The sequence below is a fragment of the Geotrypetes seraphini genome, chromosome 5 (genome assembly GCF_902459505.1).
Source record: "Geotrypetes seraphini chromosome 5, aGeoSer1.1, whole genome shotgun sequence".
Taxonomy (NCBI): Eukaryota; Metazoa; Chordata; class Amphibia; order Gymnophiona; family Dermophiidae; genus Geotrypetes; species Geotrypetes seraphini.
Genome location: NC_047088.1, coordinates 231,211,062 through 231,231,971, shown reverse-complemented (window position 1 = coordinate 231,231,971; position 20,910 = coordinate 231,211,062). Strand labels below are relative to the sequence as shown.

At 39.8% G+C, this 20,910-nt stretch overlaps 1 protein-coding gene across 1 annotated transcript in view; it reads right to left on the bottom strand.

Moving 5' to 3' along the window:
• The window catches only part of LRP1B (LDL receptor related protein 1B), a 1,445,547-nt gene that overhangs the window by 1,198,627 nt on the left and 226,010 nt on the right, over positions 1-20,910 (bottom strand). Inside the window, exon 3 of the mRNA XM_033944130.1 lies at positions 2,078-2,206. Within this exon, the coding sequence (XP_033800021.1) occupies positions 2,078-2,206 (129 nt within the window). The remainder of the gene's footprint in view (positions 1-2,077; positions 2,207-20,910) is intronic.

The window sequence follows — 20,910 nt, the reverse complement described above, 5'->3', positions numbered from 1 at the left end:
GGAGGCACTGCATGCAAATAGATCTCATGCATATTCATTGGGAAAATTATGAAAACCTAACTGGATTGTAGCCCTCAAGGGTCGAGGTTACCAACTGACTTAGATATTTCAAGAGGTGGTGGTTTGGGGTTTAGGTGGAGCTTGGGTGGGACTAAACTCTACATGAGCATTCACATTTCACAAATGTGAATGCATGTGTATGTGGAAAAAAAGTTCCACATTGCCTTATACACCCGCTCAATGGCATGTATAGGTTTTTTTTAAAAGTGCTCATTTTATTAAGGGCCATATATGAGGTCTTAAAGGGATCAATCTCTTGGGCCTTTAATCCCTAGGATTTTAATGTATAAATATTGGCTTTCTAAAATCAGTTTTTACATATGTAAAAACACTCATGTAACTCTTTTACACTCTTTTAACTCCTGGTATTTCCATATGAAAATCATAAACGTTTCTAAAATAACCCACATTGTATATAAATGTGTACTGTATATACGTATATTCATGTGTTACTGTACATGTGGATATTTATACCTGAGGTATTACTATTTACAGCTTAAATCTAGGCACAATTTTTGCCGCTTTGATCTTAGTATTTATAAAGACAGACAAGTACCTATGTCTTCATAATAGTAAACGATGCCTACTTGGACTTCTCTCATAGGCAGCCTGTTATAAAGTTACCTTTCACAAGCATTGGTGTGCTCAGTTCTCCTTACACCCACATGGAAAGTGAGAAAATCACAGCAAGCACTAGTTGTGAATGATGTAGGCTTCCAACGCTCCCTATCTTTGAGAAGGTTCATTCTCTAGGCATGCTGGTTGGTGGACATGATGGATGAAAATGCTGAGGGACCCTGGTGAGATTCTGTCACAATATAGTCATTTGCACAGTGTGACAACGAGTCTGTTTCTGTGACCTCACTGGGTTTTTCTGGTTACCTTGTGGTTGCAATTTGTGCTGTGGTCTTCTTTGTTAGGTAGAGATGCTGGTCTCTCTTGATGAATGCTGAAGCTATCATCTGTTGCAGGAGAGCCTGTGGTGACTTGGCCCCAGGGAACTGGCAAATAAATGTGGAGGAGAAAATTTCTGAGAATACCCATTCTGTCCTCTGCTGCATTTTCACTGGCCTTCTTCCTCTATTGTTCTCTTTCTTGTACTTAGTCACTAGTTGCTCCTTTAGAATGTAAAAGTGCTAGACTGGAAAGCAACACTCTCTTTTATCCATGGATCATAGAAGGTGGCCAGCAAGTATGCATCCATATGGTTGAGGGATTCAAGCTGCTTTTGCAGTTAAAACTGAATTAATTATTGTGAAAACTTTGTCCAAGTCCCAAGTGCCCAGAACAAAACCTTTTGGATGTGGTAGGGCCCAGCAAAGTGATGGACTGGACATCTAGACATGGCAACAGAGTAGTGGGTAACCTAGTATAGCTACACAGAGGTGACAAATAGTCGGGGTGGGCTAGTGAACCATAGAGAGGAGGACCCAAGCTCATAAGCCACTCTAACCACTGCATTCATGGTAAAACATGTGCACCCCCCAAAACTCCCCAAACCTTATTGTACTGCCATATTGGTGGCACCTGCAGTCATAAGGGCTATTGGGATGGTAGACAGGTGGATCTGGTAGGTTTTGGGAGCTCATCATGACATGCAAGGGAGATGTGGTGAGATGTTTATGTGGCACCCTTTTTTTAAGTTCACAGCAGTGCCCTGTAAGGCGCCCCACTACTCTGTTGCCATGTCTGGGTGGCCAATCCATCACTTTGCTGACCCCACCCACGTTCAAAAGGTCTCGTTCTAGGTGTTTTTGACTTAGATGAATTTTCTGGATGAGAATGGGGTTTAAAGATAGACGACTTAGCAGTCTGGACGATCAAACAGCTGGGCGTACAAGTAGACAACTCTCGAAAAAAATATATATATATTTTGGACGTATTTTTTGAGAATGGACTTTGGACATGTCTGTGTTTTGGCCCAAAACACACTTAGACGTATTTTTTTATTATGCCCCTCTTAGCCTCTGCATATAAGTGTGATAGAAATTTGCTAAAAATAAGTATTAGAACTTACCATTCTTGGCCTTGCAAGATTTGTTGTCAGACTGTAGTAAATACCCTTCCACACAGCTACACAGATAAGACCCAAGGATATTAGTGCAGCTTTGACTGCAAGTCCCATATGTGGTACATTCATCTAAATCTATAAAGACAGAAAGGAATGTGTAAGTCATGTATAACTGGTCCTAAAGTTTTAGGTAAAAGAAATATTGATGCATATGAAATACTGTCTAATTACTGTCCCATAGCATACATATCATTCATGGCAAAACTTACTGAAAAAATAGTTTTCCATCAAATCACCGATTTCGCTGAGAAAACTAATGTACTTCATCCTAATCAAACTGGTTTCCGTCACTGTCATTCTTCAGAACTTTCTTTGCTAGGACTTACTACTAAAATACTATACCATCTTGATCATCATCAATCAGTATTGCTTATTTCCCTAGATCTTTCCTCTGCCTTCGATACTATAGATCACAGTCTGCTATTAATGTGACTTCATGAAATTGGTTTGTCTGACCAGGTCATGGACTGGTTTGTTTCCTACTTTACTGATAGATCATCTAAGGTCATTTTTAATGGCACATCGTCTGAACCTTTTTCCACTAAACATGGAATACCACAGGGATCCATTTTGTCACCATTGCTCTTCAATATCTTCCTATCGCCCCTTCTGACGGTGGGCCAATCTATTGGCCTTACCATGTTTGCTTACGCGGATGATGTGCAATTAATCCATCCCATTGATCTCAACAATACAGAAGAAGTAGCATCCATTAACCATAAATTAGGAAAAATCAAAGCATGGTTAGACTTAAATAAACTGTCTCTTAATATCAACAAATCAAAAATCATGATTTTTCCTTTTAAAGAAGGAACAACGCTTTAGGCTCCCCTGAAGCTTGCATCGCTCCCCATCAAAATTGTCCCTACTTTAAAACTATTAGGAGTTACTTTTGACAGTAAATTTTCTTATCATTTTCACATTAGCACGGTCGTTCAGAAATGCTTCTATTGACTCAGGATGATATGTTCCCTTGCAAAGTTACTTGAACCAGCCTTCTTGAACACATTGATCCACTCCCTAGTAATCTCTTGTATAGACTACTGCAATGCCCTGTATAAGGGCATTACAAAAAAGGAAATTAGACGGCTTCAGATTGTACAAAACACAGCTATTAAGATAAATTTGTGGCGCAAAGAAATATGATCATATCTTAGCCCTTCTGATTAGTGCACATTGGTTACCAGTTGAACTTAGAATCAGTTACAAAATCCTACTTTTAACATTTACAACAAAATTAAACAACCAACCAGAGTTCATTAACAGACTTTTAATTCCCTATAATACTTTAAAATCTCTTCGTTCGATGTCTCAGAATCTTCTCGTTATACCTTCTTTAAAATTGATTAATACGTTGCGTTCCAATAATTTTGCCGTCACTGTCCCTGCTCTCTGGAATTCGCTGCCTAATCATGTGCGCAGTGAATCTGATATAAAACAATTTAAAGCAAAACTAAAAACATTCTTGTTCCAGGATGCTTTTGGACAACTGTCCTCTTAAGGAGAAAAAATTAAATCAAAATTATTACTTTTTACCCTAACCTATTGTATTTTCCCTTTTTTGTTGCACTTTTCCTTAACGATTGTAGTTCTTCCCCACTTTCCCATTGTTTGAAGTAGGTCTATACGTCTTATCAGTGCTTTATTATGACACTTGGATTTTATCCAGTATCCCCAGTTTTAATATGTTTTTATGTAATTTTATATGGTACACCACTTAGAAACCCGATTAAGCGGTTTAAAAAAAAAATCTTTTAATAAACTTGAAACTTGAATAAACTTGTATACACTGAATTGTGTGAGTGTTATTATTTGAAAGGCAAATGTTCCAAAGTTGCATCTCCCTACAGTTTACTAAGATGACTAAACACTTAAACATGAGATTTAGTTTGTGGTAATGGCTGTTGTGCATACACCAGTTGTACCGTGCAACAGAGCGGTACAACTCACCTCCTTCTCCACCTCGGACTCTTTGCGACTGCCATCTATTCCATTTTACCAACTACCTGCTTTGACTGGACCCTTACAAAAGGTCACGGCCAGTGTCGGGTCATGGTAGTTTTTTTACATATTTGATGTGGTCTAATTTTATCACCATCCAACGATATCTTTAATAAATAAAGGAAAGTCAAGAACATTGTGCATTTCCACAGCGTGTTTTCTTTTGGATTTCTCCTTCTTCTGTGGAACATTGGGTCTTATCGTTGTGTGCACTACCCCCCCCCCCCCATTTTACAAAACCGTAATAGTGAATTTTAGTGTAGGCTGGCAAGCTGAATACTCTGCGCTGATCCTGACACTCATAGAGCTCCTAAGAGCGTCGGGAGTGGTGCACAGCATTCAACGCCCCGGTTCTAAAAACCATTTTCAAGGTTTTGGAAAAGGGGGGGGGCGGTAAAAGACCTGCACTGTAATAAATCCTGCACTAACTGTATGGCAAGATGGAGCAGAACTAATAAAGATAAAAAGAAAGGTGATGACATTGATTAAAGTAGAGAAATAGCTCCCCTATAGGGAAAGGCTAAATAAGTTAAAAATAACTGAAAGGAAACATGGTTGAGAGAAAGGTGAGTTATATTTAAGGAAAACATTAAAAAGGAGAACAAGTCCTCTACAAAAAATATCTAAGTACAGTAAAACCTTTGATTGCAAGTAACTTGGATTGCAAGTGTTTGCCAAATGCTTGAAATAAACCTACCTAAATCCCTGAGGCGAGCTCCGTCTCTGTCAGTGTTCAAGGCCCAGTTAAAAGCCCACCTCTTTGAGAGTGCTTTTGACTCCTAACTCCTCTCACCTTGGGTTCTGCGTCCTTAAACCTAGATTTTTATTTATTTTAAAAATTTCTGGAGGGAATTGGCAAAGATGGTGGCGCCGTGCTAGGTGTGTTGAGACCTGCTCTCATTTGGAGGAGTTTTTTCTACTAACTCTACTATGCCACATACTAAATAAAAGGGTACCGTGAGGATGCCTTCCTTATCAACACCCTCGGCACCCTTAAATCAACCTATGATCGAGCAATGCCTAGCAATACTTGCCTTGAGATCGGGTGAGTTAAGCCTCACTGCGGGGGAGAGTAAGACGCGCTCAATCCTGCTGGGGCATGAGATCTCACTCTCGCCCACAACAGATGTCCCGGCAGAGGAGCTGCACTGGAGGACAAGAGCATGTAGGCCAGAGATGCCCCCGACGCTTCCGTGGAGGATGGATCCATGGCAGAGGAGCCTCTGCCAATGTTGACCAGCTCTGGGAACTTGTGTCCTGACAGAGAGGACACTTTAGGAGTCATCTTGAAAACATTCCAGAGAGTGGATGTAGCGACCAGGAAGAGATAAAGATTTTGGGGAAGAAGATGGATAACTTTACAAAGATTTTTGAACAGACGAATATTGAAACAAAAAATTCCATAACTAAATTACAAAATGAAGTCCAGTCTTTACAAGCCTATAGAACCGTCGTGGTAAAAGACAGTGTTATGTTACAACGGAAAATAGAAAATATAGAGAACTTTAATCACCGGTTAAATGTAAAAATTTTAAACTTCCCGAAACCCCTGGGATTTCCTCGTATGAAATGTTTAAAAAATACCAGTGGAAATTTTGAAATATTCTCCTGAACATATACCTCTATTGAATAAAATTTATTATCTTCCACCATTCACAAAAAAACCCCAGGAGTCTAAGGAAGGAGAGGGTGAAATTAAACAGACTCCCCAAATCGATATGGAAAATATATCTGCTTTTTTGGAAGAATCTATCTCTGAGGTGGCAGAGAGAGCTACATTATTGATTTCCTTTGTTTTCCAACAGGACTTGGACTAATTTATGAAGCAGTACTTTAGATTTTCAAAATCTTTATTTTATGGGAAAAAATATGGGCATATATGGATGTTTCAAAAACAACACAGGAAAGACGGAAACAGTTCTTATCTTTAAGGCAGGAAACAATTGCTTTAGGAGCCTCTTTCCTGTTGGCATACCCCTGTAAATGTGTCGTAAAGTATGCACAAGTTAAATATGTATTTTTTTTTTCCTGACCAGCTAAAGTCCTTTCTGGAGTTGAAAAAGATGACTTGAAGTTTTGACCCAGTGTAATTAGAATGGCAAGCTAATTGCATTATAGCCTTTCTTTATATTTTCTTTTCTTCTTATTTAATAAGCTTCTTATAACTCTGATCCAACTCCCCCTTATTTGTGGTCTAAGGAAGGATAATCAGATATGCCACAGTTTTTGTTTTCTTTTGAATGTATAATATGTTTATGCTGTATTTCTCTAACAAGAAGTTAATTTTCTTGTAAATTGTTGAAAATATAAATAAAGAATTAAAAAAAAAAAAAAAAAATTATTCCACACATTCCAGGCATCTACCACCCTCTCCGTTCTACCACCTTCTCCATGAAAAATAATTCCCTAACATTGCTCCTAAGTTTTCCTCCCTGCAACCTCTTCTCTTCTCTGGAATAGATTTGGTTCTATATTAATACCTTTCAAATATTTAAATGTCTGTATCATATTTAAATATTTAAATATTTAAATATACTGTATCATATTCATTTACCCCCCAATCAAAGAAGTAAAACGGAAAAAACTATACAACGGACTACTGGCCACTCAGGCAGCGAAGATAGACAACCAAGTCTCCAACCTATTGACAACAACCCCAGACTACAAGATGTTCAGAAAGGAAATAAAAACTATACTCTTCAAGAAATCCCTTAATAAAGCTTAATACCATGATAAAGCTTAACCCCCCTCTTACCATCCCCTCCCTAACCCCAGATCCTACTTTTCCCTCTCTTAGAAACCTTCTCTGATCTAACGTTGTAACCCTTCTTCCATAACTCTTTTTGTAATCCGCTTTGAACCGAAAGGTAATGGCGGAATAGAAATCTGTAATGTAATGTATTTGCTAGTTACTGTGTGCCGTCTTTCACTGTTTTTTGGTCTCTATCACTGGCTTTTATAAATCCATAGTAGAGGTTTCTACCACAGACCGGCGAGGTAAATGCTCTGATGCTCATAGAATTCTTATGAGCATTGGATCATTTACCATATTGGACAATGGTAGAAACCACTACCGCAGCTTTGTAAAAGGAGCCCTGTGTTAACAACACATGTTAAGACCTTTAAGCACCTATTCTGGTTTAGTAAATAGGGGTCATATATTATACAGGCAGTCCCTGAGTTAAGAACGAGTTATATTTTTAAAGCTGTTCTTAAGTCAGATTTGTATGTAACTCAGAACTTGTAGATTTTAAGATTTTTGCTGCTTATCTCTTCTTCCAGCTGACAAAAGGGCCAACTGTCCCTTCCAGTGTTCCCTCTAAGGTAAGAACTTAAGAATAGCCTTACTGGTTCAGACCAATGGTCCATCAAGCCCAGCAGCCCGCTCTCATGGTGGCCAATCCAGGTCACTAGCACCTGGCCAAAACCCAAGGTGTATCAATATTTCATGCTACCGATACAGGGCAAGTAATTGCTTCCCCCTTTTCTTTCTCAATAACAAACTATGGACTTTTCCTCCAGGAACTTGTCCAAACCTTTCTTAAAACTAGCTATGCTATCCACACAACCATACACTGTTCTTAATGTGGCCATGCATCATTCCTGAATCTGCTGCAGGAGAAGTATAGGAGTCTATGCCTCTGGAAATACCACTTAGTGAAATCAAATGAAGCTGCAACCACGTTCTTAAGTATGAGTCATACTTAAGTTGGGTGTCTGTAACTTGGGGTCTGCCTGTATATGGTTTTACGGTTTAGTAAATAGTGGGCCTTAATGCTGAAATGTATTTGATAGAAGTTTCATACACTTTTAATATTTAAAATTTCACTTGTAACTCCTTCCTCCGTGTTTTCTGGTCTATTATTTCTTTTGTCATGTTTCTTGACTTTCTATATATTATTAAGAAGAACATTTGAGAGGTCATGCTGAGTCCAATCATGACCGTCTACTGAAACCAGCATCCCGCCTCTACTTATTACCTGTCTAGGTCACAAGTGCCCAACTGATTTCAGAAAGTAGATCTACTTTTTTCTAGCTCATTTCCAGGGATAAATAATGGCTCTCCTAATTTTACTTGACTAATGTTCCAGGAACCTGTCCAAACTTCTTTTCAATCCCGCTGTGCTAGTTGATTTGACCACATCTTCCGGCAACAGATTTGACAGCTTTAAAATGCAGGCAAATATTCACAAGTGCAGATTCCTCATCTGCAGTGACAGGCACTGTCTCAGCACTGCTTCAGATCATCTTTAATATTTATTCATCTCATTTTTTGACTACATCATGTCTTAGTTCATTGTCTTCCTTTGTGACCTGTTCTTTAAGAACTATTTCTTTTCTCAGGTGCATGATCTCTGTTTGAATCCTCCAAGGATTGGTTCTTGGTCTCCTAATTGTTCTGTTTGCCCCTTTTCTTTGCAAATGATACACAGATTACATGTCCATGCCCTACTCTCATCTCTGATTCAGATGCTACATTGTGTATTTGCTCTCATCAAACTTAGATGACAACACGATTTCTAGGTAAAAACATCTAATCCTAAATTTTAATACAGAGAAAGGTGACAAAAATGATAAAGGGGATGTGACAACTTCCCTATGAGGAAAGGCTAAAGTGGCTAGGGCTCTTAAGCAAGAAGAAGAGATGGCTCAGGGGGGATATGTCAGAGGTCTATAAAATACTGAGTGGAATGGAACAGGTAGAGTGTGGCGCAGTGGTTAAAGCTACAGCCTCAGCACCCTGAGGTTGTGGGTTCAATCCCATGCTGCTCCTTGTGACACTGGGCAAGTCACTTAATCCCCCCATTGCCCCAGGTACATTAGATAGATTGTGAGCCCACCGGGACAGACAGGGGAAAATGCTTGAGTACCTGAATAAATGTATGTAAACCGTTCTGAGCTCCCCTGGGAGAATGGTATAGAAAATTGAATAAATAAATAAATAGACATGAATCTCTTGCTTACTCTTTCCAAAACTACTAGGATTAGGGGGGTCATGCAATGAGGCTACTAAGTAGTAAGTTTAAAATGAGCCAGAGAAAATATTCCTTCACTCAGTGTTCAATTAAACTCCAAAATTTGTTGCCAGAGAATGTGGTGAAAGAAGTTAGCTTAGCGGTTAAAAAAAAAAAAAAAAGGTTTGGATAATTTCCTAAAAGAATAGTCCATACACTATTATTAAGATGAACTTGGGAAAATACACTACTTATTTACTTATTTATAGGATAAGTAGAATAAATTTTTATTTTACTTTTGTGGGATCTTGCCAGGTACTTGTGACCTGGATTGGCCACTGTTGGAAACAGGATACTGGGCCTGATGGACCTTTGGTCTGCCTCAATGTGGAAACTCTTATGTTCTTAGCATGTTTCTGTTGAGTGTGCTGCATCTCTTTCCCTACGAAATCAGTGTCCAAAACAATTCCACCATTGCTTGTAACAATGACCATAACTTTATTGTGCACAATTATGGTTTGAAGTTACAATCTGATTTCCAAATACTGGGATGTTATTGTGAGTGAGGCAGCACAGCCAGAGCCAGACAGTCACTCACCAAGCTTTACTTGCTTATATGCCGATAGCCTCTGGAGGTAGGAGGAAATGGAGTAGCCATATGTGTGTCTTGGTTCCTGGGTCATTCTTTCAAATCATTGGAAAGGTAAATTTCATATTGGTTGGGGGAGGTCCAAGATGGCGGCAGTGTAGTGAAGTGCTCCTGACTTGGACTCTGAGCGTTCTTGTTTCCTCATCCAAAATGTTGCATTCAAAGAGAAAGGGAAGTGTTCGGCCTGAGCCCTTGGCAACCAGAACCCCCTTTACCTTCTCAGCGTTCCATGATGGAGTTTGGTTTCACTCCAATCCCGCAAGTGACCGGAGGCCAGTCTGCAGTGCCATTGGTGGGAGGAGACGCCGAGGACCTAGACTTGGGTTTTAACATCTCCCTATCTCCTCCGGGTTCTGTGCCTCCGCTTTGCCCTGCTCCCATCGCGGCTCTGATGGGCGAACCCGGTGAGGGAGTCTCAGCTGGGGAAACCCAATCCAAGGGGAACTAGCCGTGAGAAGGAGCAGAGACAGCTGGGAATAGTAGGAGAGACTACTGCCCGACTTGGGACATGTAAGGCGATAACTCTGGAGAACATTTGGGAAGCTCTCCAGACTTTGAATGCTTCAGTTTCTAGATCTTCAAATGAAGTTTCTACATTAGTAAGTACTGTGATTGCCCTGGGGAAGAAACTAGATGGGACTAGGGACACATTTTCCATACAGATAAAGAATTTACAGATAAAGCTGAAAAATTACAAGAATTAACAACTGAAATTGTAAAAGAAAAAGTCATTCTTAATCGTAAGACTGAATAGCTCGAAAACTATAATCTTAGACTGAATTTGAGACTATAAAATTTTCCTAAGTCTCTTGAGTGCGTCTCCTATTGAGTTGCTTAGGAAATATTTGATTGAAATTTTGGGCTTTTCTTCTGAAAATATCCCTTCTATAAATCGTATCTACTATTTACTGATGAAAAAAGAAACGGGAGCCGCCCCAGAGACCTTGCAAATGAATTTAAATCAATCACCATTAAACATCACGGATATATTGGAATCAACTATTACAGAAAATTCTGAAAGATCAATCTTATTGGTGTCCTTTGTATTCAAACAGGATGTTAACAATATTTTTAGTTTGTTTTTTCGTAATTCTCAAAAGTTGTATTATGGAAAAAAAATTTGGATATTTCCAGATGTGACTAAACAAACTCAAGACCGTAGGAAATTATTTCTTGCATTGACACCAGATGTAATTTCTTTGGGAGCTTCGTTCCTATTATCCTATCCCTGTAAGTGTTTGGTAAAATATTTAGGTGTAAAATATGTTTTCTTTACCCCAGAACAGCTCAAAGCATTTGTAGATATGAAGAGACTGATAACTTGAAGCGTTTATTGACACAGAATAGATATAATAAGAATGTGGAATATCCTGTTAAGCCATTTTGATTAACTATGGGCTCCTTTTATGAAGGTATTCTAAGCGTTTTAGCACACGCACTGGATTAGTGCGCGCTATAGCGTGCACTAGCCGAAAATCTACCACCTGCTCAAAAGGAGGCGGTAGCGGCTAGCGCTTGTGGCAATTTAGCGTGCGCTATTCCGCGCGTTAAGGCCCTAGTGCGGCTTTGTTAAAGGAGCCCTAAATTTTGAATTGATAATCTCCTTGATATTTTTCTGGGATTTCTCCCCCTCCCACCCCTTGCTCATGTGTTGTGGCCTAAGGAAGATGTAATTTCCTTTTTATGTGACAACTTTTCCTTATAATATTTGTTTTCTGTATTTCTGTAACAAGAGATGTTCTTGTAAAAATTTCAAAATTGTATAAATAAAATAATAATGATAATAAAAATTCATATTGGTTGTTGTTGAGATCCTTTGTGTAAACTCAGAAAAGGAGGTAGATTTTGCCCCGATTTTGTCAGTTCCAGCACTTACCCACTCTGATGGTTATAGCTATAATATTTCCTATTGTGCTTTGTTGTTGGCTATTTTCTGCTAGTGTTTTCAGGGTTATTTTCCAAAATGTGTTAACTTGTGATAATGTTAGTGCGGGCCATGCAAAATTTAGCAAGGGTTGCTATGCATGACATAGTAAACTGAATTCAATTAAATATAACAGGGCCTATACTGTGCAGTAACTCGCTGCCAGTTCGAGCATCCCATAACAATTCAGTTTGTGCTTTGCTTTTGCCAAAGGTTTAGAGTGGGGAGGCGATGATCTTTCAGAACCAGTCCGGTTGCTCTTTTAGGTTGTGGAACAAAGTGGGCCGTCCTAACAAATCAACTGGCAGCAGACCCCATAAACACACTTTGCCAAGCTGCGGACTGACTTATTAGCTGTTGTAGCAAGAGACTGTGATCTGCAATAGATGGTCCCCGCTCAGAAAAGCTTACAATGTAATCTGGACAGACAGGATATCTCACGGTTGGGGAGATTCTGGTAGAGAAAATGATACAATGGGTACACTGTACACGCCATGCTCTAAAAGCCACAAGCATTGCATTCTCATTAAATGTATCCTTTTCTGAAGTATACACCTAAACCTCTGTAGCTCTGGGACAATCTATCTTATTAACACTGCTGAAATTAATCCGAGCTCAATTGTCAGAGGCAATGTATTTATAATTAAACTGAAAGAATGATATAATAATATTGTGGCAACAAGTAAGAACCCGTCCATAAGTTAAAAGGTTGTATTATGCATTTCATTATTCAGTCAGTTGGATTGAATCTTTATTACATAGTGAGCCTGTTGTAATGAAATTATGCTTTATATGCAAACTGATTTAAATTGATGTATTAAATGTATGTCCCATGTTTGCAGTTTAGAGGAAATACTGTACTGGTGCAAATCCTAGGGGCACTTTTTACCCATGACCGTTCCCCCCGTTTTCAAACTGTAAACACCCTTTGTATGTATTTCACTTTGTAGTTTGGTAAGGAAGTTGTATCAGCTTCAAGCATTCCTGCTAAGCAGTGGCTTGCAGTGATGGCTTTCAGGGGATTCAGTGAATCACATATGAAAAACAGAACACCCTCTGCGACACTAGAAGGCCTTTCACCTACACTCAGTCACCATAAGTGGGCAGGAGTAACACAAGCACACACATGAAAAAGAAAAAGAAGTGGAGAAAAAGCCTCAGTTCTGCTTCATATAGCAAAAAACTCCACTTCTACATGCCCTCCTACACTCACAAAAAAAGACTGTAAGACAAAAAAGCAAAAGCACTGTACTAGCCCGCAGAGTGAATGTCCAACAGCACCCGGGGTACACAACCCCAAACGTGAAAATGTGGATAAAGGGCGCACAAGCACTGCAGTCCAAAGTAATGCAAAGAGGCCAATGAAAAAAACTTAGCTGCTGCCGTTCTCCAGGCACTTCTCAGCCGCAATCCAGGGCAAAGCCGCTAAAGAGCCCAACGGGGAATCTCCCGTTTCGCATTGGCTTGCGTGATTTATGAAGTGGAGGGTTTGTCAGAGAAGCACCGATATGTCCGATTATATGCAGAGGAAGTTATGAAATTGGATACCCCTGACGCAGCAAGTATGTAGGTACTTGAAGGGCCGCAGGAAAAACAGTTCATGTCTTATTAAAGAAATGACAATTTTGCATGAGGTAAAAAACTTTATAGTTTATAAATCTTTCCTTTTGGCTAAGTCTACATAATAATATTGTAATTTATAGCTAAAGAGACATATGATCAAGAAACTATTTTATTTTACTTTTGTGATTATGATAAACATACCGAGGGCCTCAAAATAGTACCTGGTGGGCCGCGCGTTTGAGACCACTGGTATAAATGGTTTCAACAGCATCACACATTGGTAATTGGAATGCTTGTTTAGGACACTTCTACTATCAGCCTAGTCTTCCCTCAATTTGTTCTATGATCCACCAATCAGGTCATGAGGCCTATGCCTGGTATAAGGTCCTTAACTCACTTTGCAATAATAAAAGTGGCCACTCAGTTTAAACTGGGTGGTTAATAACATTGGGCGAAGGCAAAGCCCACATATAAAAATTGGGAAAGGGGGGGGGGATAGAAGAGCAAGGTTAGGATAGAGACAGGAGAGGTGGAATTTGATTGGTAGATGAGTGAAGATTGGGGATTGGATAAGAGAGAGGGGAGGTTGGAAGAAAGAAAGGGATTGGAAGTTGAATTTGGGCGGGTTGAAATTAGTTTGGAGAGAAGAGGGTGGCGCGAGGGAGTCGGCGTTCCCCTCCCTCCCACCCAAGTTGGGATGAGATGGGACGGGCATACAGGGTGGAGACGGGTGTGGGGGGTCTGTTGGGGGTGGGGGTCGCAGCTGGAAGAGGGGCCTAGAGGAGAGCATTTGATTACAAATGATTTGAAAGTTAATATAAATGAGATGAGTTGATTTATGTCCTCGTGGGCGGCACCGCCACGAGTTGAGGTGGCTTGACGACACCGTGGGTTACCGAAGAATGTAAAGGAGAAGACGGGGAGACTGGGGCTAGTTCGATACCGATTAGCACCAGGAATTGATTTAAAGAATTTTGAAATTTTGTTGAGAATTGGTTCTGTGTTAAATGTTATAAGCAATGCAGTTTTGGAAAATGATGTTAAATAAAGCTGCGGCCAACTTTTGCCAATTAAAGAGTGTATTGGAATTCTTTGAAAAGAATGGGGAATATGTGATATATATGAAAGTGTGGCTGAAGTACGAGTCCCAATGTTAGTAACTACAAGATCTTGGCACAAAATGGCAAGCAGAAATGCAGGCCACATCCTGAGGAATCTTTTTGTCAAGGTGTGTGAGGTGTATAGTGTCAGCTTCTTTGCGGCAATTTTTATTCTTTCTTGCTCACTGGGCTATGTGGACACTAGTAAAGATTAATCAATCAAATGCTGTCACTGCTTGGTGACAATAGGAACATTAGGTCACTTGTTCCAGTTACCTGTGGCATTTTCTTTCTGGAAGAAAGTATGGGAAAAAGTTCAAAAAGTGCTAGACATCAGGATCCTTTGACATCTGCAGGCATTTTGTTTGGTTATTTAGAAGATGAAATGTCATTGTCTGAATTAGAGTATACCCCCGCAAAGTTGCGGTTCATAGTTCGCGCCCCCAGTCATTCGTGGTTTTTTTCCTGTCTGCCTCCTACAGACCCCAATCTGCTCTGCTGGATCTGCCTGCGACCCGGGACTTCGCCGTGCACATCCTCCGGCCCCCCGATCCGCTCTGCCTGACCAGAGATCCCGGCTCGGGTCAGAGCCACAAGCACCACTGCCCACATCAGCGCTCGATGCAGCCACCGCCATCACCCCTGCAGCGCTCTCCCGCCTCCAATCCCCGCTCCTAAACCGCATCCAATAATCACGGTTTTTCACAGTTTGCAGGTGCTCCTGGAACGCAACCCCAGCAAACTTTGGGGGTATTCATAAATGTTTTATTATGGAAGAAAAATGTTCAGGTCATAAGCCCATCCTAGTCCTAATCACACCATGCCTCTAACTTTAAGATTTAGACAAACTGCAGATGAATAACAAAGGAATCTGTCAAGAAAAAAGATTTTGAAAATAGTGAATTAGAAGGGTTTGGCGATAAAACAGCCTTCTGTCCCTTTATTCCACTTTTTGGAAAATTTTTATTTTTTGAAAATGAGCCCCATATAGGCCCTCATTTACTAAGCCATGGTAGAGGTTTCTACTGTGGCCCAGGGCCGTAAATGCTCCGATGCTGCTCTGATTCTCTTAGCATTGGATCAGCATCGGAACATTTAGAGCTCTGGGCCAAATAGAAACCTCTACTACAGCTTAGTTTAAAAAAAAAGGGGAGGGGGAATAGATACTAAACCTTTGGCAGAATATTATGTACTAGGGAAGACAAGACCAAAGCAGAGAGATTAAATTAATTCTTTGCTTCAGTGTTCACTGAGGAAGACATGGGGGAGATACCGGTGCCAGAAATGGTATTCAATTCCGATGAATCAGAGAAACTCATACAAATCTCTATAATGCTGGATGATGCAATAGGTCAGTTTAACAAATTAAACAGCAGCAAATCACCTGGACTAGATGGTATAAATTCCAGACTGCTGATAGAATTGAAAAATGAACTTGCAGAGCTATTGTTAGTAATTTGTAATTTTTCTTTAAAATCCAGCATAGTACCAGAAGACTGGAGGATGGCTAATGTGACACCAATTTTAAAAACAGGTTCCAGAGGTAATCCAAGAAATTATAGACCGGTGAGTCTGACGTTGGTGTCGGGCAAAATGGTGAAGACTATAATAATGAACAAAATGGCAAAACTTATATGTAAGCATGGATTAATGAGAGAAAATCAACATGGATTTAGTCAAGGGAAATCTTGCCTCACCAATCTACTGCATTTCTTTGAAGAGATGAATGAACATGTGGATAAAGGTGAACCGGTTGATATTGTGTATTTGGATATTCAAAAGGGATTTGACAAGTACCTCATGAAAGACTTCTGAGGAAATTAGAAAATCTTGATGGGATAGGAGGTAATATCCTATTATGGATTAAGAACTGATTAAAAGACAGAAAACAGATAGGGTAAAATAAAAGCCTCAGAGCTGGAGCCATAAACCCATCAGGGTCTCAAGAGTGATACAATCGCTATGGGGCTCATAATTTTTAAACAAATGTCTAAAAAGTGGTCTAAATGGGTACTTGGACGATCAAAAAGCCTGATCGTCCAAGTACCCATAATCAAAGCTGGATTTAGACGTATCTAAAACCAGCTTAGGCCTTTCCCCTGCCTCTAAATGCACAGAGAGAAAAGAGGCGTTTTTAGAGGAGGGGAAAGGGCGGGTGGTGGGTGGGAGGTGGGCCGACCTAGACCTAGGCGTGCAGCACGTATAACCAAAACTTTAGGCCAGCCAATCCAGGAATTCGGATTGGCCCAGGCGGCTCAAACCCTGCCCACAGGTGGGGCCTGAGGCACCTGGGCCAACCAAAATAGGCCCAGGAGCCTTAGGCTTTTCCTGTGGGCGGGGCCTTAGGCACATGGACCGGGCTGGGTCCATGTGCCTAAGGCCCCACCCAAAGCAGGAGCCTAAGGCTCCTAGGCCTATTCTGGTTGGCCCAGGCAAGGTAGGGGGGGGGGGTGTGGATTCTGTAACCGGTGTTGTTTTTGACAGACACTGGTTACAGAATCCAGCTTTTAGGTGAAGGACTGGCTCCTCCTTCACCTAAAAGTCCTTGTTTTGGACGTTTGAGGCTTAGGCTTTTTTTAGGTTGATTAAATGGTATAAGTTTAGACGTAGTGGTGGTCTGGGCATTTAAACAGCTGAACGAAGAGGCAGGCCATTATCAAAAAAATCCCTCCTTTTGGACTTTTTTTTTTATAATGGACAATTTCCCTGCTTCTACTTTCAACGTTTAAGGCCTTAGGCCAAAAGGGGACTTAGACATTTTTTTTGATTATGCCCCCCTAAGCTCCTATTTCAGTCACTGGTAAAAAAAACCTTTTTCTTATGATAATTGTTTTTCTTTACTTATTTTTTTTCTCTTTTTTTTAATTTCTTTTTATCTTTTATAGTTAAAATTTAATTCAAGTTATTATCTATTAAAAAAACATGCACTCTCATGCAATTAGTAGGCACATGCTCTGAATTAGAGAGATCATCAGATATTTCAATAGTCTCAATCCCCAGCTTTACAAAAGCAGCAGTTTAGCCACATTTATCTCTTATTAGTCCATACACATTAAAATCTTCACATTACATGTGTGTAACAAAATAAGAGGAACTTATCTTAAGTTTTCAACTTCTGTTCAGCTCTTCCCAAGCCATTATCGTTGCTAACTACTTCTAGCTCTGAGTGTTAAACTTTGCTGACAGCTTATAATGCCGCTTAGTGATCGCCGATGTGTTTCACAGGGTTTATTATCCCCACTGCATCAGGGTATTAATTCAGCAGCCTATTTCTTCTCTGGTCCTCTCATGTCACATAGGGGGATTTTTTTGCCAGTGACCGAAATAGGAGCATAACAATTGTATCACTCTTGAGACCCTGATGGGTTTGTGGCTCCAGCTGTGAGGCTTTTTAACTCTAACAGTAACAACACTAGTAAAACTATCTGAAGTTAGGAGGATTAAAAGGGGTATGCTTTACTCAGGAATAACATAGGTGATCAATTAGTGAGTTGACTTATTTCATTACCTAAAAGATAAGTCCACAGGTTTAATTTTGTTTATCCTAGAAAAAAGTAGTGGATTTTCCCAAGTCCATCTTAATAATGGCTTTTAGCAAATTATCCAACATTTTTTTTTAAACTCTGCTAAGCTAACTGCTTTTATCACATGCTGTGGCAACAAATTCCAGAGTTTAATTACACATTGATTGAAGAAATATGTTCTTTGATTTGTTCTAAAGTTACTAGTCATTGTATTTTTAGAAAGAGTAAGCAAGCCATTCATGACTACCATGTCCACTCCATTCAGTATTTTATAGACTTCTAAAACATCTGCCATCAGCCGTCTCTTCTCCAAACTGATGAGCCCTAGCCTTCTTAACCTTTCCTCATAGGGATGTCTTCCCATCCCCTTTATCATTTTTATCACTCTTCTCTGTACCCTTTCTAATTCTGCCATATTTTCTTTTAGATGCAGTGACTAAAACTGTACACAATATTCAAGTTTTGGTCACACCATGGTGCGATACAAAGACATTATAATCTTCTCAGTTTTAGTCTCTATTTCTTTCCTAATCATTTTCTTTGCTTTCTTAGATGTTGCTGCACACTCAATAGAAGATTTTGACATATCATCAACAATGACATCTAGATCCATTTCCTGGGAAGTAATTCCTAATCAGGAACCTTGGATCACACAGCCATAGTTTGGGTTCCTCTTTCCCACATGCATCACTTTGTACTTGCTCACAATAAAAGTCATCTGCCTTAGCTGGAGGCGCGAGTTTGACGGTGAACTCGGGAACCTCCTTTGAGGCAGTCAGCTTCTCCCCGGAGGAGCGCAGCACGCCAGTGCAGCCACGCCCATGTTCGTCGCCGAGTGCGACGGGAGAGGCAAGTGAGGCGGCAGACTCGGAGGACAGTGAAGTGGGGGAAGACCAAGACCAGGATGTCCAGAACGTCCTGACCGCCGGAGGAAAACAACGGCCACAGCGTGAGTTTGCAAGTTTGCTAGGGGACCAGCAGAGTCAATCTCCAGAACCACAAATTTCAGGTACTGTGAAAATTAAACCATTTGCAATAGTACCCTTGAAAAAACCAGCGGTGATAGATCTAAATTCAATATGGGAAGCTATTTCCGAATTGCAGACCTCACTGGGAACACAGATGCAAAACTTAACTTCTTATTGCTCTGGGATATTACTGGACACAAAAAAATTACACCAAAGAGTTGATAAAATGGAGGTAGATATCCTTCAACATAGACAAAATTTAGACACTTTGACTGTGCAAAATCAGCTATTAATGAAAGATAATGGGAATAACAATTTTAAACTTGAAATGCTGGAAAACGCGTCAAGAAATAAAAATTTGAGGTTAATTAATTTTCCTAAATTGCAATTGGTTTCACCACTTGACCTGTTCAAAATGTATCTCACTGAAGTTTTGAAAATACCACAAACATCTTACCCACCAGTGGTTAGAATTTATTATCTTCCAATTGGAAAGAAGAAAATAGCTGAAGAACAACAGGATCCTGTGGAAGGAACTTTGGATGTACTGTACTAGATTTGACTAATATTTTAGAAAGATCAGATTCTGAACAGATGACTGTGGCTACGCTTTTTGTTCAACTAGCATTGGAATCTGATAGGGATTGGTTGTTGAAAATGTTTTTCAAATTTAAAGATATAGAATTTATGAAGAATAAAATTAGAATGTATCCAGATGTATCTAGAGTAACCCAGAAAAAGAGGAAGCAATTCCTAATTCTCCGACCCCAGGTGTTAAAATTGGGGGCAACGTTTGTACTCCATGTAAATGTATAGTTAATTTCCAGGGAACTAGATATGTGTTTTTTGAATCTTCACAATTGTCAAGATTTATTTCAGCTAAAGAGGTTTCTACTGCTGTTAACCCTAGCAACTTGCAACAAGAAGCTTCTTAATTAGTAGGGACCTAGGTGTGATTCAGGTCTACTCTTTGTTTACCCAAGAATGTATAGAGAATTATAATTATACCGATTTTTCTTAAGCTCACTCCTCAATATTGTGGACTAAGTAACAGTACAATTGAGAATTTTATTTAATGATTTAATTATATTTTACTTTTAGCTAATTTGAAATGTAACTGTTAAAATGTTGATTTTTGTTGATTATGAAAATGAAAATTAATAATAAAAAAAAAAAAAAAGTCATCTGCCATTTGGATACCCAGCTTCCCAATCTTGCAAGGTCCTCTTGTAATTTTTCACAGTCTTCTTGCAGTTTAACAATGTTGAATACCTTTCTGTCAATAGTACCCCCATCCTTTACAAAGCCATGCTAGCCTTTTGTAGTGCTGGCCGAGGTGGTAAGAACTCCGAGACTCAGAAAATTCCTATGAATGTCAGGGTTCTTACCGCCATGGCCGTGCTAAAAATGTTAGCATGGCTTTGTAAAGGAAGGGATTAATTGCCTCACTTGTTATTTCCAATTCTAGATCATTTATAAATATGTTAGAAATCAGTAGTTCCAGATAAGTTTAAAGAATGTTCTCTATCCAAAATGTATTAACATATTGTAACATAAATTCAAATTTAGAATCAGATAATGTCTGCATATTTAGGAATCTATAACTAATTTACATTGCATAAAACACTGAGACAGAATGAGTTTACTAAGAACATAAGAAGTTGCCTCCGCTGAGGCAGACCAGAGGTCCATCCTGCCCAGCGGTCCGCTCCCGCGGCGGCCCAACAGGCCCACTGCCTGAACAGTGGTCTCTGACTAATTTTATAATTTACCTCTAATCCTATCCCTATAACCTTACCTCTACTCCTATCTGTACCCCTCAATCCCTTTGTCCTCCAGGTACCTGTCCAGACCTTCTTTGAAGCCCTGTAGTGTGCTTCTGCCTATCACATCCTCCGACAGCGCGTTCCATGTATCCACCACCCTCTGGGTGAAAAAGAACTTCCTGGCGTTTGTTCTAAACCTTTCCTCTTTCAATTTCTCTGAGTGCCCCCTTGTACTTGTGGTTCCCCTTAGTTTGAGTGGAAAGGAATGCCATAGTGCACAATAAGTGCACCGATGTAAAAACAAATTCAAACCTCCCTAGCATGTCTCA